The following is a 21438-nucleotide window of genomic DNA, read 5'->3' on the forward strand; positions in this document are numbered from 1 at the left end:
TAAGCATGAATTCCAACTCTGACATCTGCTGGAAATGTATTCTTTCAAAATGTCTACTCAAATTCAAAACAGAATTTACATTATTAGTCTACTAGATCATTCAATAAATTTGCATTTACCTTCTTTCACAATATTTTCCCCAGGTACATTCACCTCTTTGTTCTTTCCCTCCCTTTGCCTTCTCTCTGTCACCGCTATGGTTTCTTCTATTTCAGAATATTTTCCAACTCAAAATACAAATTTAATTTGAAATTATGATTTACAAACTATAAGGTGATTAAGAATCCTGAAATGTCCTAAACTACGTTACAGGCTGGAGGATGGACGAACTGGTAAGGAGATTACATTGACAACTTTGGGATAGACCAACAAAGACAGAAACTGTTTCTCATTCCTTTCTTCCAGGTGAAGACCGGCTGTTAAGATGACATTGCATCCTGCAACAAAACTAACCAACCAATAGGCAGCAATCACTTCTCTCACGGACTATCATCCTAGCCCAGGACTTTGCCTACTTGCTATCCCACTCCTTGTACCCACAGCCAGCATAGGTTCCATGTAAACAGCTGTTTCTTCTTCAATTTTACTTAAAAGGAAGGCTCTCAATGAATCAGTTAAATCTACCTGGACAGTATAATACTGAATCTTCTACTTTTGCCTATACCTACAATGCCATGATACACTTAAAAATCAGAATCTTTTTTAAAGATTTATTTATTTTTATTGGAAAGTCAGATATAGAGAGAGGGAAGACAAAGAGAAAGATCTTCCGTCTGCTGATTCACTCCCCAAGTGGTCGCAAGGGCCAGAGCTGAGCCCATTTGAAGCTAGGAGTCAGGAGCTTCTTCCAGGTCTCCCATGTAGGTGTAGGATCCCAACTTTGGGCCGTCCTCAACTGCTTTCCCAGGCCACAAGCAGGGAGCTGGATGGGAAGCAGAGCAGCTGGGATTAGAACCAGCACCTCAAATGGGATCCTCATGCATGCAAGGCAAGGACTTGAGCCACCATGCTACCGCTCCAGGCCCTAAATATCAGATTCTTGTAACTTGTAACTATTCCTAGGTCATAATTAAATGTTAACATGGTTTTCTATAGATGGAGAAAGAAAAAAAAATCCCAATGAACAATTTGTTTTTAAAATAGAAATACTAGGTACAGGCTTTAATGCCATTGATTTTGTCAATCAGCTTAAAGACAGTTGTACTATGCTTTTCCTGTCAATCATTCAACCAGCCCATCAATCATTTCATACTGAAATAAAAACTAAAGACAAACATCGTCACATAAACAACAATAAAATACCACATGCCAGTGTTTCTTTCTGGTTACAAAGAAAAGTCTCAAATGTAGAAGCAGCAGTCTGAAGGAGCAATAAAAATTAAAACCTAATATCAGAAAACAAAATATGGACTTGGACAGGTTTCTATTAGCATACCATAATGAAGATACACATAATGTTTTTTCTTCTTTTTTCTTTTTTTTTTTATTATTAATTACATTGCATTAAGTGACACAGTTTCATAGGCTCTAGGATTCCCCCAACCCCTCCCTAAGCCTTCCCCCCATGGTGGATTCCTCCACCTTGTTGCTGTATTACATTTCAAATTCAGTCAAGATTCTTTCTTTGCAAACATATACCAAGCATCTTATTGTCAAGATAAGTTCAATGGCTTGTTGGGGAGGCCATCTCTGGTCTGAAAGTAGAGCTAGCAGAGTATCATCCCAATCAATTAAAAGCCCCAACATTACATCAGTAACAATTTATAACGTTATGGAGTTAATTGACATAGTATTGAGTAACCAATATGTTAAAAAAAAAAAATGCAAGTTCTTAACCACCTCCTGTGACTTCTTCATTGACATTCCAATTTTAGCTTATATACAACCGGGTTCTATACACCTTGAAATGGCTATAGATTGGGCCCGGCGGCATGGCCTAGCAGCTAAAGTCCTCGCCTTGAAAGCCCCGGGATTCCATATGGGTGCCGGTTCTAATCCCAGCAGCTCCATTTCCCATCCAGCTCCCTGCTTGTGGCCTGGGAAAAGCAGTCGAGGACGGCCCAAAGCCTTGGAACCCTGCACCCGTGTGGAAGACCTGGAAGGGGTTCCTGGCTCCTGGCTCCGGATCAGCATGCACCGACCCATTGCGGCTCACTTGGGGAGTGAATCATCAGACGGAAGATCTTCCTCTCTGTCTTTCCTCCTCTCTGTATATCCGGCTTTCCAATAAAAATGAATAAATCTTAAAAAAAATGGCTATAGATCACTATTCAGCTGTCTCATGTCTATTTTCATTATAATATTTAGCATTTTATAGGATTGAAGCATAATTTTGCTGAATCTGGCTTTCTTTCGGGTAGTCTAGACTGGCTTATAACTCCAACAATACATATGTCAACAGTTTAGGTGCAGAACAGTTTTAGGAGGGGTGTGCAGAGAAATCTTCAATACCCTAATGAGGAGTAACTAATTTTTGTGTCCCACCTAGTAAGGTATAACTGAATCCACGCTGACCATTTTCTGTCTGATTCTAAGCTTTCCTTGTTGTTCTCTGTCTATTCTGGATTTTTTATTTGTTTGTTTGTTTATTTGTTTTGAGGGGTTTCCGGGGTGCTCCTGATGGTTATTACAAGAGAGGGTGGGGACCCAAAGTTGGAATCAAGTGAGGCCCAGAGAAAGCTCCCCTCCCTAGTCCCGAAGGAAGTTTACTGTTAATACACATAATGTTTTAATAAACATTTGTTAAAAGCTTCCCTCCGTTACACTAAATGTTTCCAAAGATAGCATTTTAAAAACAGCATCTAGGTTCTTTTACTGCTAAAATTCCAAGATGACAAGGTAATGTAGAAAAGATTATTTTCTTCTATTTCCCATTCTCCAAATGTTCTGACAAAATCTATTAACCATGAATTTCGGGTTGCCACACTATTTAAATAAATGCCGCGTATTACTGTAACTAATATAGAAAATAAAATCTACAGAATGTAAGTCTAACTAAGATCTCTAACAGATACGTGTACCTTGCTCCTGTTAGATACCTGCTTTCAATGACAATAATTTTTTTTTTAAAAATATACCCTGGAGGAAAGACCAAAAATAAAAGAAAACAACAATATTAAAGTGAAAAATAAAGGAATGAATGTTAAATGAAAAAATAAAAAGAACATGGCAGTGCCAGAAGCTGAGCAGTAACCCAATTTATAACACAGAATTACTATATCTGTATTTCTAAATATCAAATTCAAACTGTGATGTTCAATAACTCCGGTAGCCACAGGAGGCTTTTTCAAGTTAAATTGCTCAAAATTAAATTTTTAAAGTTCAGTTTCTCAGACACACCAGTAGCATTTCCAGTGCTCTTAAGCCAGAAGTTGCCATACTGAGCAACAGAAATATAAAATTGTATCATTACAAAAAGTCTGACTGAAACTAAAATGTAAAACTATGAATTTAAAGGATTTGATCTGTAGGAACGTGAAAAATCAAATGCAGATGACTAAATGCAAAGAAAGATGAACAAAATCATACCTAAATAAAACCCTGCATAAATGAAAACACATACCATGTTAATGATTTGACATAACTCATCTACTCCCAAATTTGAAAACATTGATTTCTTTTAGAATTAACTAGGTATTCAATCCTAATAAAAATTCCGATAAAATTATGTATTCAGCAAGCTGATTCTAAGATGCATTTGGCATACAGAAAGCTCAGGGCCAATGTTGTGGCAGAGTGGGTAAAGTCGCCACCTTCAATGCCAAGCATCCCATACGGGCACCAGTTAAAGTCCTGGCTGTTCCACTTTGAATCCAGTTCCCTGCTAGTGTACCTAGGAACACGCAGGACAGAGGCCAAGCACTCGGTCCTGCTACCTGTGTAGGAGATTCAGACGAAGTTCTTGGCTGCTACCTGCAGCCTGGTCCAAATCTGGTCCTCGAGGCCATTTGGCAAGAGAACCAGTGAATGGAAGATTTCTGATTGCGTCTCTACCTCTCTATGTTACTGTGCTTTTTGAATAGATAAAATAAATCCTGAAAAAAAATCTTGAAAAAGAAAAGTACAAAAATCTCCAAAGTACTAAGACAATAAACTACCCAGCTGGAGTGCTTACACTGTAAGACACCAGCACTTCTCATAAAATATGGCAAGTAGTGTAACATAGTGTCCAAGTAAGAGTATAAAAACAAATGACAAAATAAAGCACCCATGAAGGTGTTTGCACAGCAGAATCTCTAGTCTAGACAATTAAGAAATACAAATAAAATGCACCCAGATTAGAAGGTAAGAAACAAAACTCCACTTACAGATGACATAATTTTGTATTAGAAAATGTAAAAGAATCCAACAGGAAAAAAGCTCTTAAAATTAATAAAGACAATTCATGGAGACGTAGAACCCAAATTCAGTACACCAAAAATACTCTATTTCTATACACTTAAAATAAATAATAGAAAAAGAACGTAAGAAAATAATTTTAGCTACAATAGTGTCAAAGGAAAAACAATTAGAAATAACTTTAAAAGTATCAAGCTTATATTCTGAAAACACTGTTCAAAGAAATTAAAAATAACCTAAATACATGGGAAACATTACATTGCTCAGCAGTATAAATACTGAACAGTACTAATTTAGCAAAATTCCCCAAGTTGATCTAAAAAAATTTTTTAAGATCCCAACAGAATCCTAACTTTCTGGTAAAAATGAACAGGGTGATTTTAAAATTTACATGGATTGGCAATGGAACACACAGCCAATAAAACCATGGGGCTTTTTTTTTTTTTTTTGTAATTTTTACTTTTCATGATACAGTTCCTCATGCGCAAGGATTTCCCTTCCCACCACCACCCCCATCCACCCTGACTTCTCCTATATCATTCTATTATTTAAGTATATCCTGACACTGTAAGTAATGGTCTTTAGTTGGGACTATTTTCTAAAACCATCTTCAAAAAGAACAAACTTCTAGTTTCAAGTTCAACTTGCAAACAGCATGGAAGTCATCACTTCATCCCCACAAATGAAATACCGAACTAACTGTAAAATCAGCGTTTCTTGCACCCAGGAAGAGAGAGCTGACATCCTAGGTTAACCCCTAGCCACAGTAAGTCAGAGGAACCAGTGAATATAGAGCATCAAAGCTTACTGAAACAAAAACTGCTACTGGCTCCATCAGTTGTTAGGACTATTTAAGGGCAACTGATTACCTGCTAACAATTAAGCAAGCATTATTTTGAAAAATTAAAACTCAGTATCTACAATCTCAAAACTTACTGTGAAGCTAGCATAATCAAGACAGTGTCATAATCACAAAATAACAAATAGAGACCCGAGAAACAGACCCACACAAATACAGACCACTCATCTCTAACCAAGCAGAAAACGTGATCATGTAAAAATCAACAGAATTATAAAACACAGAGTAAAAAACACTGAAAGCAAACCTTACAACAAAAGAATGAATCCTAGTGCAAAGTATGTTACTGTAAAGTATCAGTTAATGTAAGGTATCAATATTGATTTATCAAGTTTTTTTAAAATGCATCAGTCAAATATGAAATATTAAAATCAGAAAGGGAATTAGAACCATATAGATGCAGGTTCTACTTCCAGATGCTCTACTCCCAGTCCAGCTATCTGATAATGGCCTGGAAAAATAGAAGAGGATGACCCAAGGCATTAGGCTTCTGCACTCACATGGGAGACCCGGAAGAGAAATTCTTGGTTCCCAGCTTTGGACCAGCCCAGCTCTGGCTGTTGCAGCCATTTGCAGAGTAAACCAGAGGATGGAAGATCTCTCTCCCTCCCCTCCACACTCCCTCACCCTACAACTTTGAATTTAAAGTAAGGAAAAGTTAGGTACAATAGGAGATTTTGAAACAGAGAAAAATGCGTTCATATAACTTATAGTATACTGAATAGTTATAATTGTACTGTTTTTAATGACTACCATTATTTCTTTACTGTGCCTAATTTATAAATTCTATCCTAGCTATGTACATATAGGAAAAAACAGTATGTGACTCTCTAGAATTCAGTACTATTATTCATGGTTTCAATTATCACTGCAGGTGGATAATTTCACCCATGTAGAAGAGGGCCCTCTCTATGTTATATAACAACAAACACACATTCAGAATACAAACACAACTTTTATAAAATGGGGAAAAAAAGTAATAAAGCCATAGTCAGGCACTTCTCCAGGAAATGTTGATGTCTAAAAGGCCAAAAATGCATGTAAAGGTGTTCAACCACACAGTCACCAAGAAAATACAAATTAAAACCACACAATACCAACTATTTAAAGATTGAGAAAAATGTGTCACTGAATATTTGAAAAGAAGAATAAAAGACTTACTTTAAGAGTTCATAATTCTTTTCATTTAGTCTCACTGCATTCTCTCTCCAAAACTTCTCAGATTTGTGCACAGGACTCCACTCCAATCTTCCAGATTTCAGTTCTGAACTGTATTCATCAAATGAGCTATCAAAATGTTCACAAAATTCAAAGTTTACACAAAGGCTGGATGGCAATACCCCCTGGCAAGCGCAAGATGCAGGGTTGGGAGCAGGCCTGGTAGGTGAACTGTGGGCTCTCCCCTTCTAGGCTGCAACTCCTGATGCTGAACATATGACCCAAGGCTGGGGCAGGTCAGGTTGGACAAGACGGCAGCACCAGTCAGCATACATGTGGTCCAGGTTGGGGGCTGGGTCAGGCTAAACTGAACCATAGCACCAATGGGTATACACAGATGAGATGGGGGACAGGCCAGGCTAACCTGTAGTATATGCTGGCATGCACAAAACTGGGATTGGAGACAGGCCTGGTGATTACTGAAGGTCACCCCGAGTAAGTCACAGCACCTGGTGGTATGCTTGAAAACTGGGTCTGGGCCATAGCACCCATCAGTTGGCATAAAAAATGGGGCTGGGGGTAGAACTCTCCAGGCAGTTGTACCCACCAGTATGTGCACTGGCTGGCACAGGTAACAGACCTAACCACCCCGGTGAAATTTCCTGGCGGACTCCCAGACTAGAGTGCTGGATTCAAACCCTGGCCACAGGGAAAATCACATGGTGTGTATGTTTCGGGATTGGGCCTTCTCAGTTTCTGATGCCTATACAGTGAACAGCATGGGGCAAATGACAGCCAGCTCATCTAGGCCAGCAGAGGATGGAAAACGGAACAGAATGAACAACTCTCCTCGCCACGCTTTGCATCGAGTGTCTAGGTCTGTGGACGCACTAAGATGGAGTTGGTCAAGCAACAGACCTTGGAAATGTTTTCTCAAAAAAACGTTTTCTCAAAGTAACACCCCTGAAACATTCTTCCCCACATAGGGGTCTCTAACACATCATCAACGACCATCCCTCATCCTCGGGTGCTGATCTGGTTTGACAGCAAGGAGTCAGCATCCTCGGGGTGTTTCCAGGCCCCACCCCCACAACAGCGGATATAGGAGAAAAAAAGCTGAAATATTTACCCCACTCTCCCTCCTCCACACCTTGATCTTTCCCACCCCAATCAGAGGCCCACATGGGCATGCATCCTTCTCAACTATGTAAATAATGCTAAAAATAAAATTAAAATATAGAAGCTATGCATGTCAAACAAAGTCCAACAGGTCCAGCACTTGTGAATTTAAAAGAACAACACACCTTAAGTCCTGGACACTCTCACCAAGTTTTTCCAAAAGAAATTTGATATCTTCACTGATATCTTCATCATCATACTTCTGCTGCTCCAAATTCTCCAACTGCTTCAGAACTTTGCACTGAATCATGGCCAGAGCATATTCCTGACGAGTTTCTCTTTCAGTTGATTTTTCTAAAAAGTTCTGGGTAAAACAAAGAAATAATGACAAGCTATAAAATTGAGTGATATTCTAAGACCTCTGCATTTTCTTTCATCCTTCTCTGTTCCTTGTTTCCAGGTTTACCCTCGGAACTAGACTGTCACATTAACTTCAAATAAAGTAGAAATCAAGACGAAGAGATAAAGTGGCAAAGGATATTTTAATAACACAAGTGACAGTTGGCCAGGAAAATACAACATTGGCAAATTATTAATAATAAAGTTTCAAATATTCAGGAAACAAAAGAAGTAGTAAATCTATATACATACTCAAAAATTTAAGACAAATTGAATTAAAGGACAAATTTGCTTTGATGCAAAATAAATTTTGATGCCAATGGACACAATAAATCTTCAGAAAATACATGGAGAACATGTGTACACAGACGTCAAAACCTTTTAGATTAGAACAAATGTATTTAATTCTATTTTCTACAAAGTTTCTGAAGTACCCTAAATTAAGTAATAGCTACAGATTTTAGTAGCTCTCACAGCAATTAAGAGAAACAAAATAAAATCTGCACATAAAATATCTCAGTAACACTCTTGACCACCTGGACTAACCAACGTCTGTAGAACACTATCCCTCCTAAAAATATGCATTCTGTGGTCTCTACATTCACCATGGCCAACTCTGCACTGAAAGTGGGTCTCAAATTTCAAAAAACTGAAATCTTACAGAATAAGAGTCTGCGATTCTACACAACCACAGGCCTAAGAAGAAATTATCACAGCGAACAGCGTAACACTTTCACATGCTTGTCTCTTCCTAAATTTTGAGACCTACCCAGCCCTCCCGCCACACACCCACACCCACACTCAACAGCATCAGACTAGGAATCACATTTTTAATTTCTCCCTTAACCTCTAGTTCCTCTGGGAGTATTACTACAAATTACTGTCTTTCAGGACATCTATGATTCTTTGCTAGAGTAATTCTTCAGGTTTTTTGGGTTTTTCTTTGTTTGCTTCTTTGTTTTGTTTTTATTTTTGTTTTTGTTCTTTATTTGAAAATCTGAGTTTCAGAGAGAGGGGGAGAGGGGAGGTCTTCCATATGTTGATTCACTCCCCCGATGACCATAACAGCCAGGCTAAGCCAGGCTTGACCAGGCTGGACCAGGCTGAAGCCAGAGGCAGGAGCATCTTTTGAGTTTCCAATGTGGGTGGTAAGGGTCCAAGCTGCTTTCCTCAGGTGCATGAGCAGGGAGCTAGATGAGAAGTAGAGCAGCCAGAACTCCAACTGGTACCCATAAGGAATGCTGATGTCAGAGGCAGTAGCTTACTCACTACGCCACAATGCCAGACCCTCGTTTGGATTCTTTCAACTGTGGGAAGCCCTGGCAACCTCTTCCCCTTTAAACAAACATTTTTCCTTCTTCCCTTCCTTTTGTGATGTTTTACTTTTACCCTTTTTAGTTACTTTCCCTCTCTCTAACCTTCTATTACATTCTTTTCTTAATTTTAGAAAACTATCAAAGCTCTTTTGTTCATATGATCTTTGTTAACGTTGCTATATACTTGTGGCTTGGAGGAGTAAACTATATACAAAAAAAATTTCCATGACCAATTGTTTCAAACATAATCTCAAAACATTCGTATAGGCAATAGAGTAATCTTCCAAAACTAACTCCCCTCTGAGCTCTCAAGACAAGGATACTTTAAAGATCCTTTGCTTAACCTTTCAAATAAATCATTAAGCCTTATCTACTTTTCCATAAAAACATGTTTTTATGATCTATCTTTTAAAGAATGAAAATGAGGAACAAATGAATTTTGGAAGGCATTTAGGGGGCAGGTGTTACAGCACAGCAGTCAAATCACCCTGAAAATGTTCCCATCCCATGCCAAGTCCCACCTACCCTGCACATATGATCCATCTCCACACTAACATGCCTGGGAAGGCAGTCAAAGACCTTCCAAATACTTGGATTTTGACACCCTGTGGAATTTCTGGACGTAGTTCCTGCTTCTAGCGTCATCCTCCAGGCCCACCTGATGAGCTATTTGAGGAGTGAACCAATTGATGGGAAATATCTGTGTCTTTCCCTTTATTTCAGAGCTCTGCCTTTCAGATAAAGAAATATCTTATAATCTAAAATATACTTGTCTCTTAATCTCATTTTCCTTGAAGTATCCTCATACATGTGCATGTCTATGTCTACCTGGATATATGTGTGTAGATAAGAATTATATATCCTGACCAATACAGGCAATGAAAAAATAATTCAATCTGGTGGTAATTCTTAAAACTTTATGAAGAAAACCACACAGATGTAATAACAGAATTAATCCTATATCTGACATATAAATTCTTACCTAAGTAGAACCAAAAAGGGAAATAAAATTCATAGCAGATGTAAAACTCTAGATCAAAGATGATCCTCAATGTCTTTCTCACTTGTAGTCCCAAAACATTTTAATTCATTTTAAGAATTAAAGATTGACAAATCATTGGTCAATTAGTGAAGTCTTTCCAAATACTCCTCAACCAGAAAACACTCTGGAAGAAGTAATTCACACAAGGAATGCTAAGTCTTTGCTACAATTTTTTAGCACCCATTTTTTTTCCAGAAACAACATATTATCTAAATATTCATAGCAACCAACATTTTATCTAAATAACACTTAAAAAGTCACTGTGTTTTCCAAATCTGATAGGAAAAGATACATTCTTCCCAATAACAAAACAACTAAAATAAGATCCTGATTTCTACTGCAGCTCTTTCCCGCACATTTTGCCTGAAAGACAAGTTCTCTAACAAATTATAAAGAGCCTGTAACAGGAAATAATTTTAAGACAAATTTCTATAATCTGACATTTTGAAAATAAATATTTTAATTTCAGACTAATACCACTAACAAAGACATTATGTAATCTAGCAAACAAAGCAACAATATATTCCCATTGACTTTTTTTAAAGATGTATTCATTTTTTAAAATTTTTTTATTTTTTAAAATTAATTACATTGCATTATGTGACACAGTTTTATAAGCACTGGGATTCCCCCCACCCCTCCCTAAACCCTCCCCCTATGGTGGATTTCTCCACTTTGTTGCTGTATTACATTTCAAATTCAGTCAAGATTCTTTCATTGCAAACATCTATACCAAGCATAAGAGTCCAGCATCTTATTGTCCAGAGAAGTTCAATGGCTTGTTGGGGAGACCTTCTCTGGTCTGAAGGTAGAGCCAGCAGAGTACCGTCCCAGCCAATTAAAAGCCCCAACATAACATCAGTAACAATTTATAATGTTATGGAATTAATTGACATGGTATTGAGTAACCAATATGTTAAAAAAAATGCAAGTTCTTAACCACATCCTGTGACTACTTCATTGACATTCCAATTTTAATCTATATACAATCGGGTTCTATACATCTTAAAATGGCTATAAATTACTATTCAGCTGTCTCATGTCTATTTTCATTATAATATTTAGCATTTTATAGGATTGAAGCATAATTTTGCTGAACCCGGCTGTTTTTCGGGTAGTCTAGACTGGCTTATAACTCCAACAAGACATATGTCAACAATTTAGGTACAGAACAGTTTTAGGAGGGGTGTGCAGAGAAATTCTAATCTTTGTGTCCCACCTAGTAAGGTATAATTGAATCCACGCTGACCGTTTCCTGTCTGATTCTAAGCTTTCCTTGTTCTCTGTCTATTCTAGATTTTTTCTTTGTTTGTTTTTATTGGAAAGGCGGATATACACAGAGGAAGATCTTCTGTCCAATGATTCACTTCCTCAAGCGGCCCGCAATGCCTGGCGCTGAGCCAATCTGAAGCCAGGAGCCAGGAACTCTTTCTTGTCTCCCACACGGGTACAGGGTCCCAAAGCTTTGGGTCATCCTCGACTGCTTTCCCAGGCCACCGGCAGGGAGCTGAATGGGAAGCGAGGCCACCGGGATTAGAACCAGCGCCCATATGGGATCCCGGCATGTACAAGGTGAGGACTTCAATCACCATGCTATTGCGCTGGGCCCCTCATTGACTATTTTTAAAGGTTACCAGTTATGGACAGATTTTCAATTTAATTGTGTGCTTACATACCAGGAACTTGACCCAGTAAGAACTATCTGTCAAACTCAGAAAGCTGAGATGATGACTAAGTAGCAAACTTCACTGTTCATTACCATTATTATTTAATATTCCCAGAACACCGGCAGAGATCTAATTTTCCAAGCTGTTCACTCTTTTTTTTTTTAACTAGGAATATACTACACACTCACTTTAAAAAAAATGAAGAAAAAAACTGGAAAGAAAAATATCACACATAGTGTACCCCTTACTCTCAGTTATTTTAGAATATTTCTTTTGTCTTTTTTTGTCATGGATAAGATTAAATTTAGGGATTGGGAATGAACAGGGAAACATACACACGTAATTTTTAACATGTGGCAACTTACTAACTGCATATAGGAACACTTTATGATACTATATACTATGAGTTTAGTGCTAAATTTATTTTTGCTATAATATAATGTTGGAATTTTATTAATAATGCATAATAGTGAATAAATAATAATAAAATAACATGTATGAAAGGACAAGTAGATAGTAATTTTTAAGTGATACTATTCATTTCCTTGTTAACTGCTTAGGAAACTTGATCTGTCAACCAAACAGAAGTAAAAGTCATACAAAGAAAACAAGAATAAAAGTTAAAAAGATATCTGATATCTTACTAGCATAACAATAAGTCAAGGGTATTTTCTCACCTAACAATTTAAAAAATATTTTAAAAATGTATCTTATGTTTTGAGAAGAACTTTCAATATTAAGTTTATGAACACAGTGAAATTTAGAAAAAAGTACATGCAATAAAAGAATATAAGCACTCCCTCCCCATCCTTTATCGTCTGTGATATGTTTTTCATATGGCTTATTAAAATAGATTAGCAATTTTAACACAATTGTGAAAAACAGATGTAAGAAGCTTTGATGCACATTGGTTCTCAACATTGCAGTAGCTTCAGGTAAACAGATCTTCAGCCTCAGAATTTTATTATCATAGTTTTAAATATGAGAACCAAATAAAGCAGTACAAATTTCACAAAGAATTTAAGTCAATAAAGAAATCAATAACAATATCAGAAAAGTCATAACCACAACACCACTCCTAAAGGTTTCTGTACTTTTCTCGCAGTGGTTTTGTTCATGCATTTACACAGCCACATGCCTGGGAAGCAGAAGGAACTGTAGGCATTCAGAGAAAAAAGACACAACACACAGGCAAGCACAGGCAGACTGGCTAGCATCACTGTTAAGAGACTGAGCATACCGCTCTAAGGTTGATTCCTTACTTTGCTACTTCCATATTCCTCTTTAATTTTTTTTTTTAATTCAAAAGAGGAGTTGGGGCACAAGGCTTTGGCTTAGTGATTTGGCACTAAGCCAAAGCCTTGTGATTAAGACACACTTGAATGCGTAACTGTGCATTCCAGCTCTGATTTATAATCACAGCTTCCTCCTGGGAAGCAGAAGCTCAAGAAACTGCATCTGCCACGCACCTAGGAGATCTGGATTACATTTCTGCCTCATGGTGTCGGCACTGGCATTGCTCCTGGACCAGGCCCAGCAGTTGTAGGCTTTGGGGAAGTGAACCAGTAGTTAGTTCTCTCTCCCTTTCCTTACAAGGCCCTTTCCTTCTCCCATTCCCCGTCCTATACTGCTCTTCCTCTACAAAAAAAGAGGTGGTGTATCTTACAAAATGAAAAGAGAAACAGACTTATATTCCATAGTCCCTCAGAGTAGACAAAGTATATGAGAAAGAAGCCAAAGTACATCTAATGAATGTCTTATTTGAAGGCACTGTGCTTTGGTGGGTGATATCCTAAGTCTGTGAATACAAGTTAGAGTCAGTTGACAACCAAAGTGAATGAAATACTGATATGGTTCCATTCATTCAATGCTCAGAATGGTAACAGCAAAAACTCCGTAAGTTTACGCTTCCAAAAAGTAAATAGCCAAGAACACCAGAATTCTTTTCCAAGAGCCAGACATCATGCTCCATTTACTTCACTACAAGTCAAACGCAGAAGGAGAATAGTCAATACTTCAAGAATAAATTACTCACAGCACCAGGTTTTTCCTTAACTTGTGACTGCTCTCTACCTTTGTACTTCTTAAAATATAGGCATCATTCAAAATGCCAAAAAGGTTTCCTCTCTGAAGCCTTTTCCTGAAACCTTGTATTCTCACCCTCCACTTCTTACAATACCTTCAACATTTATAGATTATCATTGCACTGCAGTGACACCTTTTCACTGTCTATCTTCATCAAACTGGAAGATCTTTGATCTTAAGCTATATTTTGGTCATCTGTGTTCCACTGTGACGAGCACAATGCCTAGCACATTCATTTTTATGAATTAAGAGACTGGTTGAGGTTGGCACAGTGACACATCAGGCTAATCCTCCACCTGTAGCATCAACATTCCATAAGCGTGATGGTTCCTGTCTGGGCTGCTCCACTCCTCATCCAGTTCCCTGCTCACAACCTGGGAAAGCATTGGAGGATGGCTCAAGCCCTTTGGCTGCTGCACTCACATTGGAGACCTAGCAGAAGCACCAAGTTCCTAGCTTTGGATTGACTCAGCTCTGGTCACTGCGGCCATTTGGAGAATGCATCAGTGAATGAAAGATATCTATCTATCTACCTACCTATCTAGCTATTTTTCTCTCTCCCTATAATTCTGCCTTCTAAATTAAATTAAATTAAATTAAATTAAATTAAATTAAATTAATAAGCAAACTGTAAAAGAGACTAGTAGGAGGCCAGCACTATGGTGTAGCGGGTATAGTGGTTGCTTGTGACACTGGAATCCCATATGGGGACCAGTCTGAGTCCCAACTGCTCTACTTTTAACCACCACCAACAGAATGACAGAAAATATTTACATATTATCCAACTAAACAATTAATATATTCAATATAAAGAATTAATATTCAGGATCTATAAAGAGCTTAAGAAAGAATAACAACAAAGCAGTCCAGTTAAGAAACGAGCAAAGGGCATGAACGGGTGCTTTTCAAATGATGAAATATCAATGGCCAATAGCTACATGAAAAAAATGCTCAGGGTCACTACCCATCAAGGAAATGCTGATAGAAATCATAAGGATGTTTTTCCTCACCTCAGTTAGAATGGCTAACATCCAAATCAAAAAAATAAATATATATTTATATGGTGTGTATATATATATATATAATATATATATAGTAAATGTTGGTAAGGACATGGGGAAAAGAGTATTTTAATATATTAGAAAGTAAACTAGTATAACTGTTATGGAAGACAATATGAAGATTCCTCAGAAATCTGAAAACAGATCTACCATATGATGTACACATTTCAATACTGGGAATTTACCCAAACAAAATGAAATCAACACATGAAAAAGTTTGCACTTCCCATGTTTCATCACAGCTCAGTTTACAATACTTAAGATATGGAATCAACCCAGATGCCCATCAAATGATGACTAGATGAAGAGAATGTGGTTTATGCACACTATGGAATACTTACTATTCAGTCACCAAAAAAAAAGTCAAGGTCCTATTTTTCTTTTTTGCAACAAAATGGATACAACTGGAAACCATTATGCTTGATGAATTAACTCAGTCCCAAAAACATAAATATCACGTTTTCTCTGATATGTAATTATTAATATAAAACATCAAAAGAAGTTTAGGAAAAAGGCGGAGGGGGACTTCCATAGGGTCACAGGAAAAATACGTACATTAAAGAGTGGCTTTTAGATATATAAGTAAGGACAATTAAAGGAAAACCTAATGCCAAGAACACTTATTCAACTGTTGGCCGGCACTGATGGCATTGAGGATTGCGAGTCTCAACTTTACACTCCTTCAATCCCCTCTCCAGTCCTTCACTTACCCACCCCAATCCCCTTTCTAGGCAGCTAGGGAAGACATGGAGCTTAAGATTGCCAAGGGGCATTTTAATTTAAGGAATATGGTTTCTCTTACACTATTTTTGGTTTTCCTTTTCACAGGGCCCACTCCACCCCTTTCAATGTCACAGGTAAAGTTACTGAAAATATGCCCTGAAACAAACAAACAAACAAAAAAAGGCAGGCATGGGTGGGGGAGAGAGGATAGAATTGTCAAGACTATGGCTCTGCAGCTGACAGACCACAACAAGATCATAATCTTAATTGTGAGGAATTAATGTCAAAACCTGTTTCCTCACCTATAATATAAAAATAACTAACAGAAGCTACTGAGTTAAGATTAAATAAGAAAATGTCAAAATATCATTTTTGGTATTTGAGGTATAATAATAAAATATGTTAAATAAAAAAAAGAAAAAAAATGTGTTAAAAATATCAATGAAACCTAATATTCTCAACACAGATTAATAGACTTAAGAATCTGAGTTATGGCTGTTGTTCTAACTCATACCAGTTGTTGACCTTGTTTCCTGGATTCTCAGGTAAATGTATACTGATGGAGTACTGGGGTCTACCATAACCAGATTTGGGGTTATAAAGTAACATACATCCCTGTTTCCAGACTAAAGATGGATTACCAATGAACTGTTGGACATGTGTAGACAATGGGATGCTGGACTGTCAGACATTATCTGTACCAGCAGTGTTGGGTACACTTAAATAACAGACTGATGGAATTATGATTCCTTATGAAGGACTGTACCATTGTAGTAAAATGGGGAAAATCTGTCGGGGGGTGGGATTTTGGGGGGTAATCCCAGTCTATATGGAAAAAGAAAAAAGAAACTAATTAATTTAAAACAAACAACCCCAAAAAAAAAAAAAAAAAAAAAAAAAAAAAGAATGTGAGTTACACTGAGTTTGAATCCTGTTCAGTCACTTCTAGTTTTTGGCAAATTTTTAAACTTCTGGTGGCTGATGACCACTGGGTGGAGTTCCTAGGACAACTAAATGTGTAACACATTCCTAGTACAATTAAATCTATAACACATCTAAAGGAATTAGGACAGTATCTGACAGAGAATAAGCTCTCAAAAAATATTACTTGATATTGCACACTTTAGTTATCTAGAAAAGAACCCCCCACATGAAATTGGAAGCAGGAGCCCAGAACTTTCTAGAATCCTACGTTAATGCAGGGATGCATGTACTTAAGTCACCACATGCTGCCTCCCAGGCTGCACATTAGTGCAGGAAACTGGAGGCAGAAGTAGAGTTGGAACTCAAATCCAGGTAGTCCAGTGGTGTCTTAACCACTGTGCCCAAGGCCTATACCCACATCAAACTTTAAAGGTAACAAATAAGAACACTAAGCAACTTATAGAAGCAATATACATGGAGGATAAAAATATTAGAAGATGTTCAGCTTCATCCTTTATTAACAGGATGCACATGAAATCAATTTTGTAAAACTTGAAAGATAATCCTAGTGAGTAGATAATTATGCATGCTATAAATATACAGCTGATAGAAATGTAAATTTACACATTTTTGGAAGGTGGTTTGACATTATTTATCAAAGGGGTTAAAAAAAGGCATATCTCTCTGACTTAGCAATTCCATTGCTGTAACTACATTCAAATGAAAATCACACGTAAGGGAAACTGGAAACACTCCACATGGCTCTACCAGCAGGACACACAGTACAATAAATGCAGCCATCAAAAAGAACACTAAAGATTAATTTACACAAAAACGAAAATATATTTATTCTGTTTTTAAAACGTTACAGAACAGCATTTAAAATAAAATGCTGTTTTATTTTTAAATACTAACAAACCCACGCATTTATTTGCATATTTCTATCGTCCTGCTTAGAAACATCTGAAATATCTGAAAGTTTTGGTCACTATTTGGAACCATGTGGTCTACCCTCTAAATTTCTATAATACATCTAAACTACTGTTTATTTTGGACTTTTTATTGTTTACTTAAAGAAAGTATAAGAATAGGGCCCCCATGATATCATAGTGGCTAAATCCTCGCCTTGCATCTGTTGGGATCCCATAAGGGTGTCAGTTTATACCCCAGTTGCTCCATTTCCCATCCAACTCCCTGCTTGTGGAGAAGATAGTCCAAAGACTTGGGAACCAGCACCCAGAAGACCCAGAAAAGGTTCCTGGTTTCCGGCTTTGGATTGGATTAGCTCTGGCTATTGTGACCACCTGGCGAGTGAATTAGTGGTCGGAACATCTTTCTTTCTGTATATCTGCCTTTTCAATAAAAAAAGTAAAATAAAATAAATATTAAAAAAAAAAAAAAGGCAGGCAGGCAGGCAAGCACAAGAACAGATAATGGGCAAGACAGATTCTGGGCCTGAAGTTAAAGAAGGTTAAAGCGACCCAGCATCCCATGTGACAACCAGTTAATGCCAGAAATAGAAATCAGTGCTATTTTGCTTTATGTTTACCATAATTTTATAGCTTTGTAACGACATGCAAAATAAGCAACTTTTTCCACAACACCAATAAAAAATAAGCAACATTTCCACCTGCTAAATATATAGCACAGTGGAAAATGTCACACAAATATTTGAACACACCAAAATATTATCAAAAAGACCACTTACACGGAATGCTGCAAGAATGATTCTTGTTACTTTCTCTTTGACAGATTCTTGCAGGATATCGGACAGAACAGGAATGATATTGTAGCGTCGCAGGTGTTCACACATTTGAGGACTGAACGCCAGGAGCCATATTGAAAAAATCATTTGATACTGGAGTTGAAAACCACACTTGTTACTCAAAACTCCCATTATGCTGAAAAAAGCACATACATACACACATATAGAAAATTATTAATATGATAGCACAGTAAGAAGGAAGAAACAACTACTACCTTTTTGCACTAGTGATACAACTTTTTGATTTATGTCCTCAGCTTCTTCCAGCAATAACACATAGCTAGATTGCTACTCACAGAAGGCCATTCCCAGCACAACCTTTCTCTCCAGAAATCCTAGGACTTCAGGAAGCACAGTGCTTGCTACAGAGAAATAACAAGAGGACAGAGACTTGCAACATGGCAGACAGAAAGGGGACATGGATGCAATTCACAGGAAGTCCAAATCAACAGGACACAAGCAACAAAAACGATGAGTATATAATAAGACTTTAGATTAAAATGTATAAGAAATTCTAAATTTCACTTCAAGAGCAGCTATTTGGTTGATAGTTAGCCATTAAGAATGCCTGCAATTCATTTCTGAGTACCTAGGTTTCAGTCTAGATTCTGGACTCAACCTTCCAGCCATGGACACCCTGGAAGGTAGCAGACAATAATTCAAACAGTTGGGTTCCTTCCACCCAAATGGAGGACCCAGATCGACTGTCCAGTTCCTGGCTTAAGTCTGGCCCAGCCCCAGCCAGCTACAGGTATTTGAAAGTAAACCAACAAAGTTCTGTTTGTCACTCCCTGTTTCCCAATAAAATATAAGCCAATAAGCAAACTTCAGCTTCATTCAGTCACTTCTTCAAACACGAAATTTCAGTGATCCTTGGCCCCAGCATTGTGGTGCACTGGGTGAAACTACCACCTGCAATGCCAGTATCCCATATGGGTGCCAACACCAGTTGTAGCTACTACACTCCCAATTCAATTTCATACATTCTGCTGGGAAAGCAGCAGAGATGACCTAAGTACTTGGATTCCTACTCAGGTGGCAAACCTGGGTAGAATTCCAGGCTCCTACATTCAGTCTGGTCCCATGCTGGTTATAGCAACCATTTAGGAAACAAATCTGCCTCTCTCCCCATTTCTCTGCTAGTTTGCCTTTCAAAAAAATAGATGTTTTTATAATTTTTAGTGGTCCAGCCTCTCCAGAAATATTGTCCGTACTTGCTACCTGACATGAATGAGGTTGTTTTTTTTTTTCTTTCAGGACAAAGTTAATCAGTTAGCAAACTAATAATTCTGTCAAATTATCTCTGTTAAAACTTGAAAAAGTGTAGATGACCACATAGGTTGAAGGAAACTCAAGCACAGTGTACTAGTGATGAAAACAAAACAGAAGTTCAAGCATGGAATGGCCCACAGTGATTAACACTGCAGAGAGGTGTTAAGGGAGCCTAAACCCTTCTCTCCAGAAATGTGCAGACATGCGGCAAGCATTATAGCACAGAGGGGTAGGCTTTCACTTGGCACACTCACATTTCACATCTGAATGTTGGTTTAAGCACCTGCTGCTCTGGTTTCCATTCAACTCCCTGCTAGTGAATACTGGAAGCAGGTAATGTTACAAAACGTATAGACAATGCATATGATTCTATTGAGGAAGTAAATCTACCACATTCAAACATTACTCATAAGAAATATTTTAATGAAGTAAAATAAAGATCCTGTTTGCCAGGAAAAGTGAATTCACTTAAAATGGAACATAAAAAAAAAAAACGATACTAATAGTAGCAAAAAGACGGAGATGCCAAGATAAATATAAACAGTGATTAAGCAAATATTAGAGGACACCTGGGTGGAAATACTAGCAAGACACTAGGGATTTTTTGTTTAAAAGTGCACAAAAATAATACTAAACATTTATATGATGTGTATTAATCTCCTTAGTGGTGGTGGTAAGCACATCAACATACATAAACTGAACATAGAATTCTATATTTTATTTATCCCTGCTCTAGTTGCTAAGAAGAATAGCTAGTGTTCTTGACAAGTCTCCCAAATATTGAGCTTTAGTAACTGGAAAAGCCACATCTGGTCAACCTTAGTATACTAAAGAAATCACTGAATCAAATTTTACTGTTTCTGCTTATTTTTTCAATTGTTTACAGAGATTTTTAATTTATGGCTTTTATTCTTTCTTACAGGTCTTGTAAATAACAAAAGAAATTCTAATTTTTGTCAGAAGAATAAAATGCATTTCATCTTAAATTACCATATGGTCTAATGGACCATTTGCATAAGCCTAAGAGATGAGATCTTTGTGATGTTATATTATTTCATCAACCTAAATATGTCATCAGTATTCATCAAACCAATTATACTAAAAAATTAGACTAAAATAAAAAAATTAAACACCTATGGAATCACCTAGGAATATGATTTAGGAATATGATTTAGCAGTGAAATGCATCATCATCTTTTCTTAGAAGAGTTTTTTTATAAGAAGTAGTAATTGTGCATCCTGTGCAGTAACCTAATGGCTAAAGTCCTCGCCTTGTATATACTGAGATTCTTTAGGGTGCCATTTTGTATCCTGATTGCTCCACTTCCCTTCCAGTTCCCTGCTTGTGGCCTGGGAAAGCAGTGGAGCATGGCCCAAAGCCTGGGGCCCCGCACCCACATGAGAGACCCAAAGGAAGCTCCTGGCTTTGGATCAGCTCGGCCCTGGCTGTTGCAGCCACTTGGGGGATGAACCAGCGGATGGAAGATCTTTCTGTCTCTCCCTCCCTTTGTAAATCTGCCTTTCAAATAAAAATTAATAATTTTTTTTTTAAGTATGAATTGTGTAGAAAAAGTACTAACACAATTTTGACCCTGCTGGACTTTAGAAAGCGGTTTGCAAGGTGGAATCTTGGCTAGCTCCCTGGAACTTGGCTGGTAAATGATTTCCTACACTGCTACAAAATGCTCCTAAATGATAAAGACAGGTCAC

General features: G+C 37.5%; 1 protein-coding gene across 2 annotated transcripts in view; it reads right to left on the reverse strand.

The window, feature by feature from the left end:
• ATP6V1H (ATPase H+ transporting V1 subunit H) overlaps positions 1 to 21438 on the reverse strand; it is a 100956-nt gene that overhangs the window by 40023 nt on the left and 39495 nt on the right. For both annotated transcript variants that reach the window (XM_058668629.1, XM_058668628.1), the window contains 3 exons: positions 18400 to 18592; positions 7660 to 7838; positions 6359 to 6484 (listed from right to left, as the gene is read on the reverse strand). In XM_058668629.1, the coding sequence (XP_058524612.1) occupies positions 6359 to 6484; positions 7660 to 7838; positions 18400 to 18592 (498 nt within the window). The remainder of the gene's footprint in view (positions 1 to 6358; positions 6485 to 7659; positions 7839 to 18399; positions 18593 to 21438) is intronic.

Source organism: Ochotona princeps, chromosome 9, assembly GCF_030435755.1.
Source record: "Ochotona princeps isolate mOchPri1 chromosome 9, mOchPri1.hap1, whole genome shotgun sequence".
Lineage (NCBI taxonomy): Eukaryota > Metazoa > Chordata > Mammalia > Lagomorpha > Ochotonidae > Ochotona > Ochotona princeps.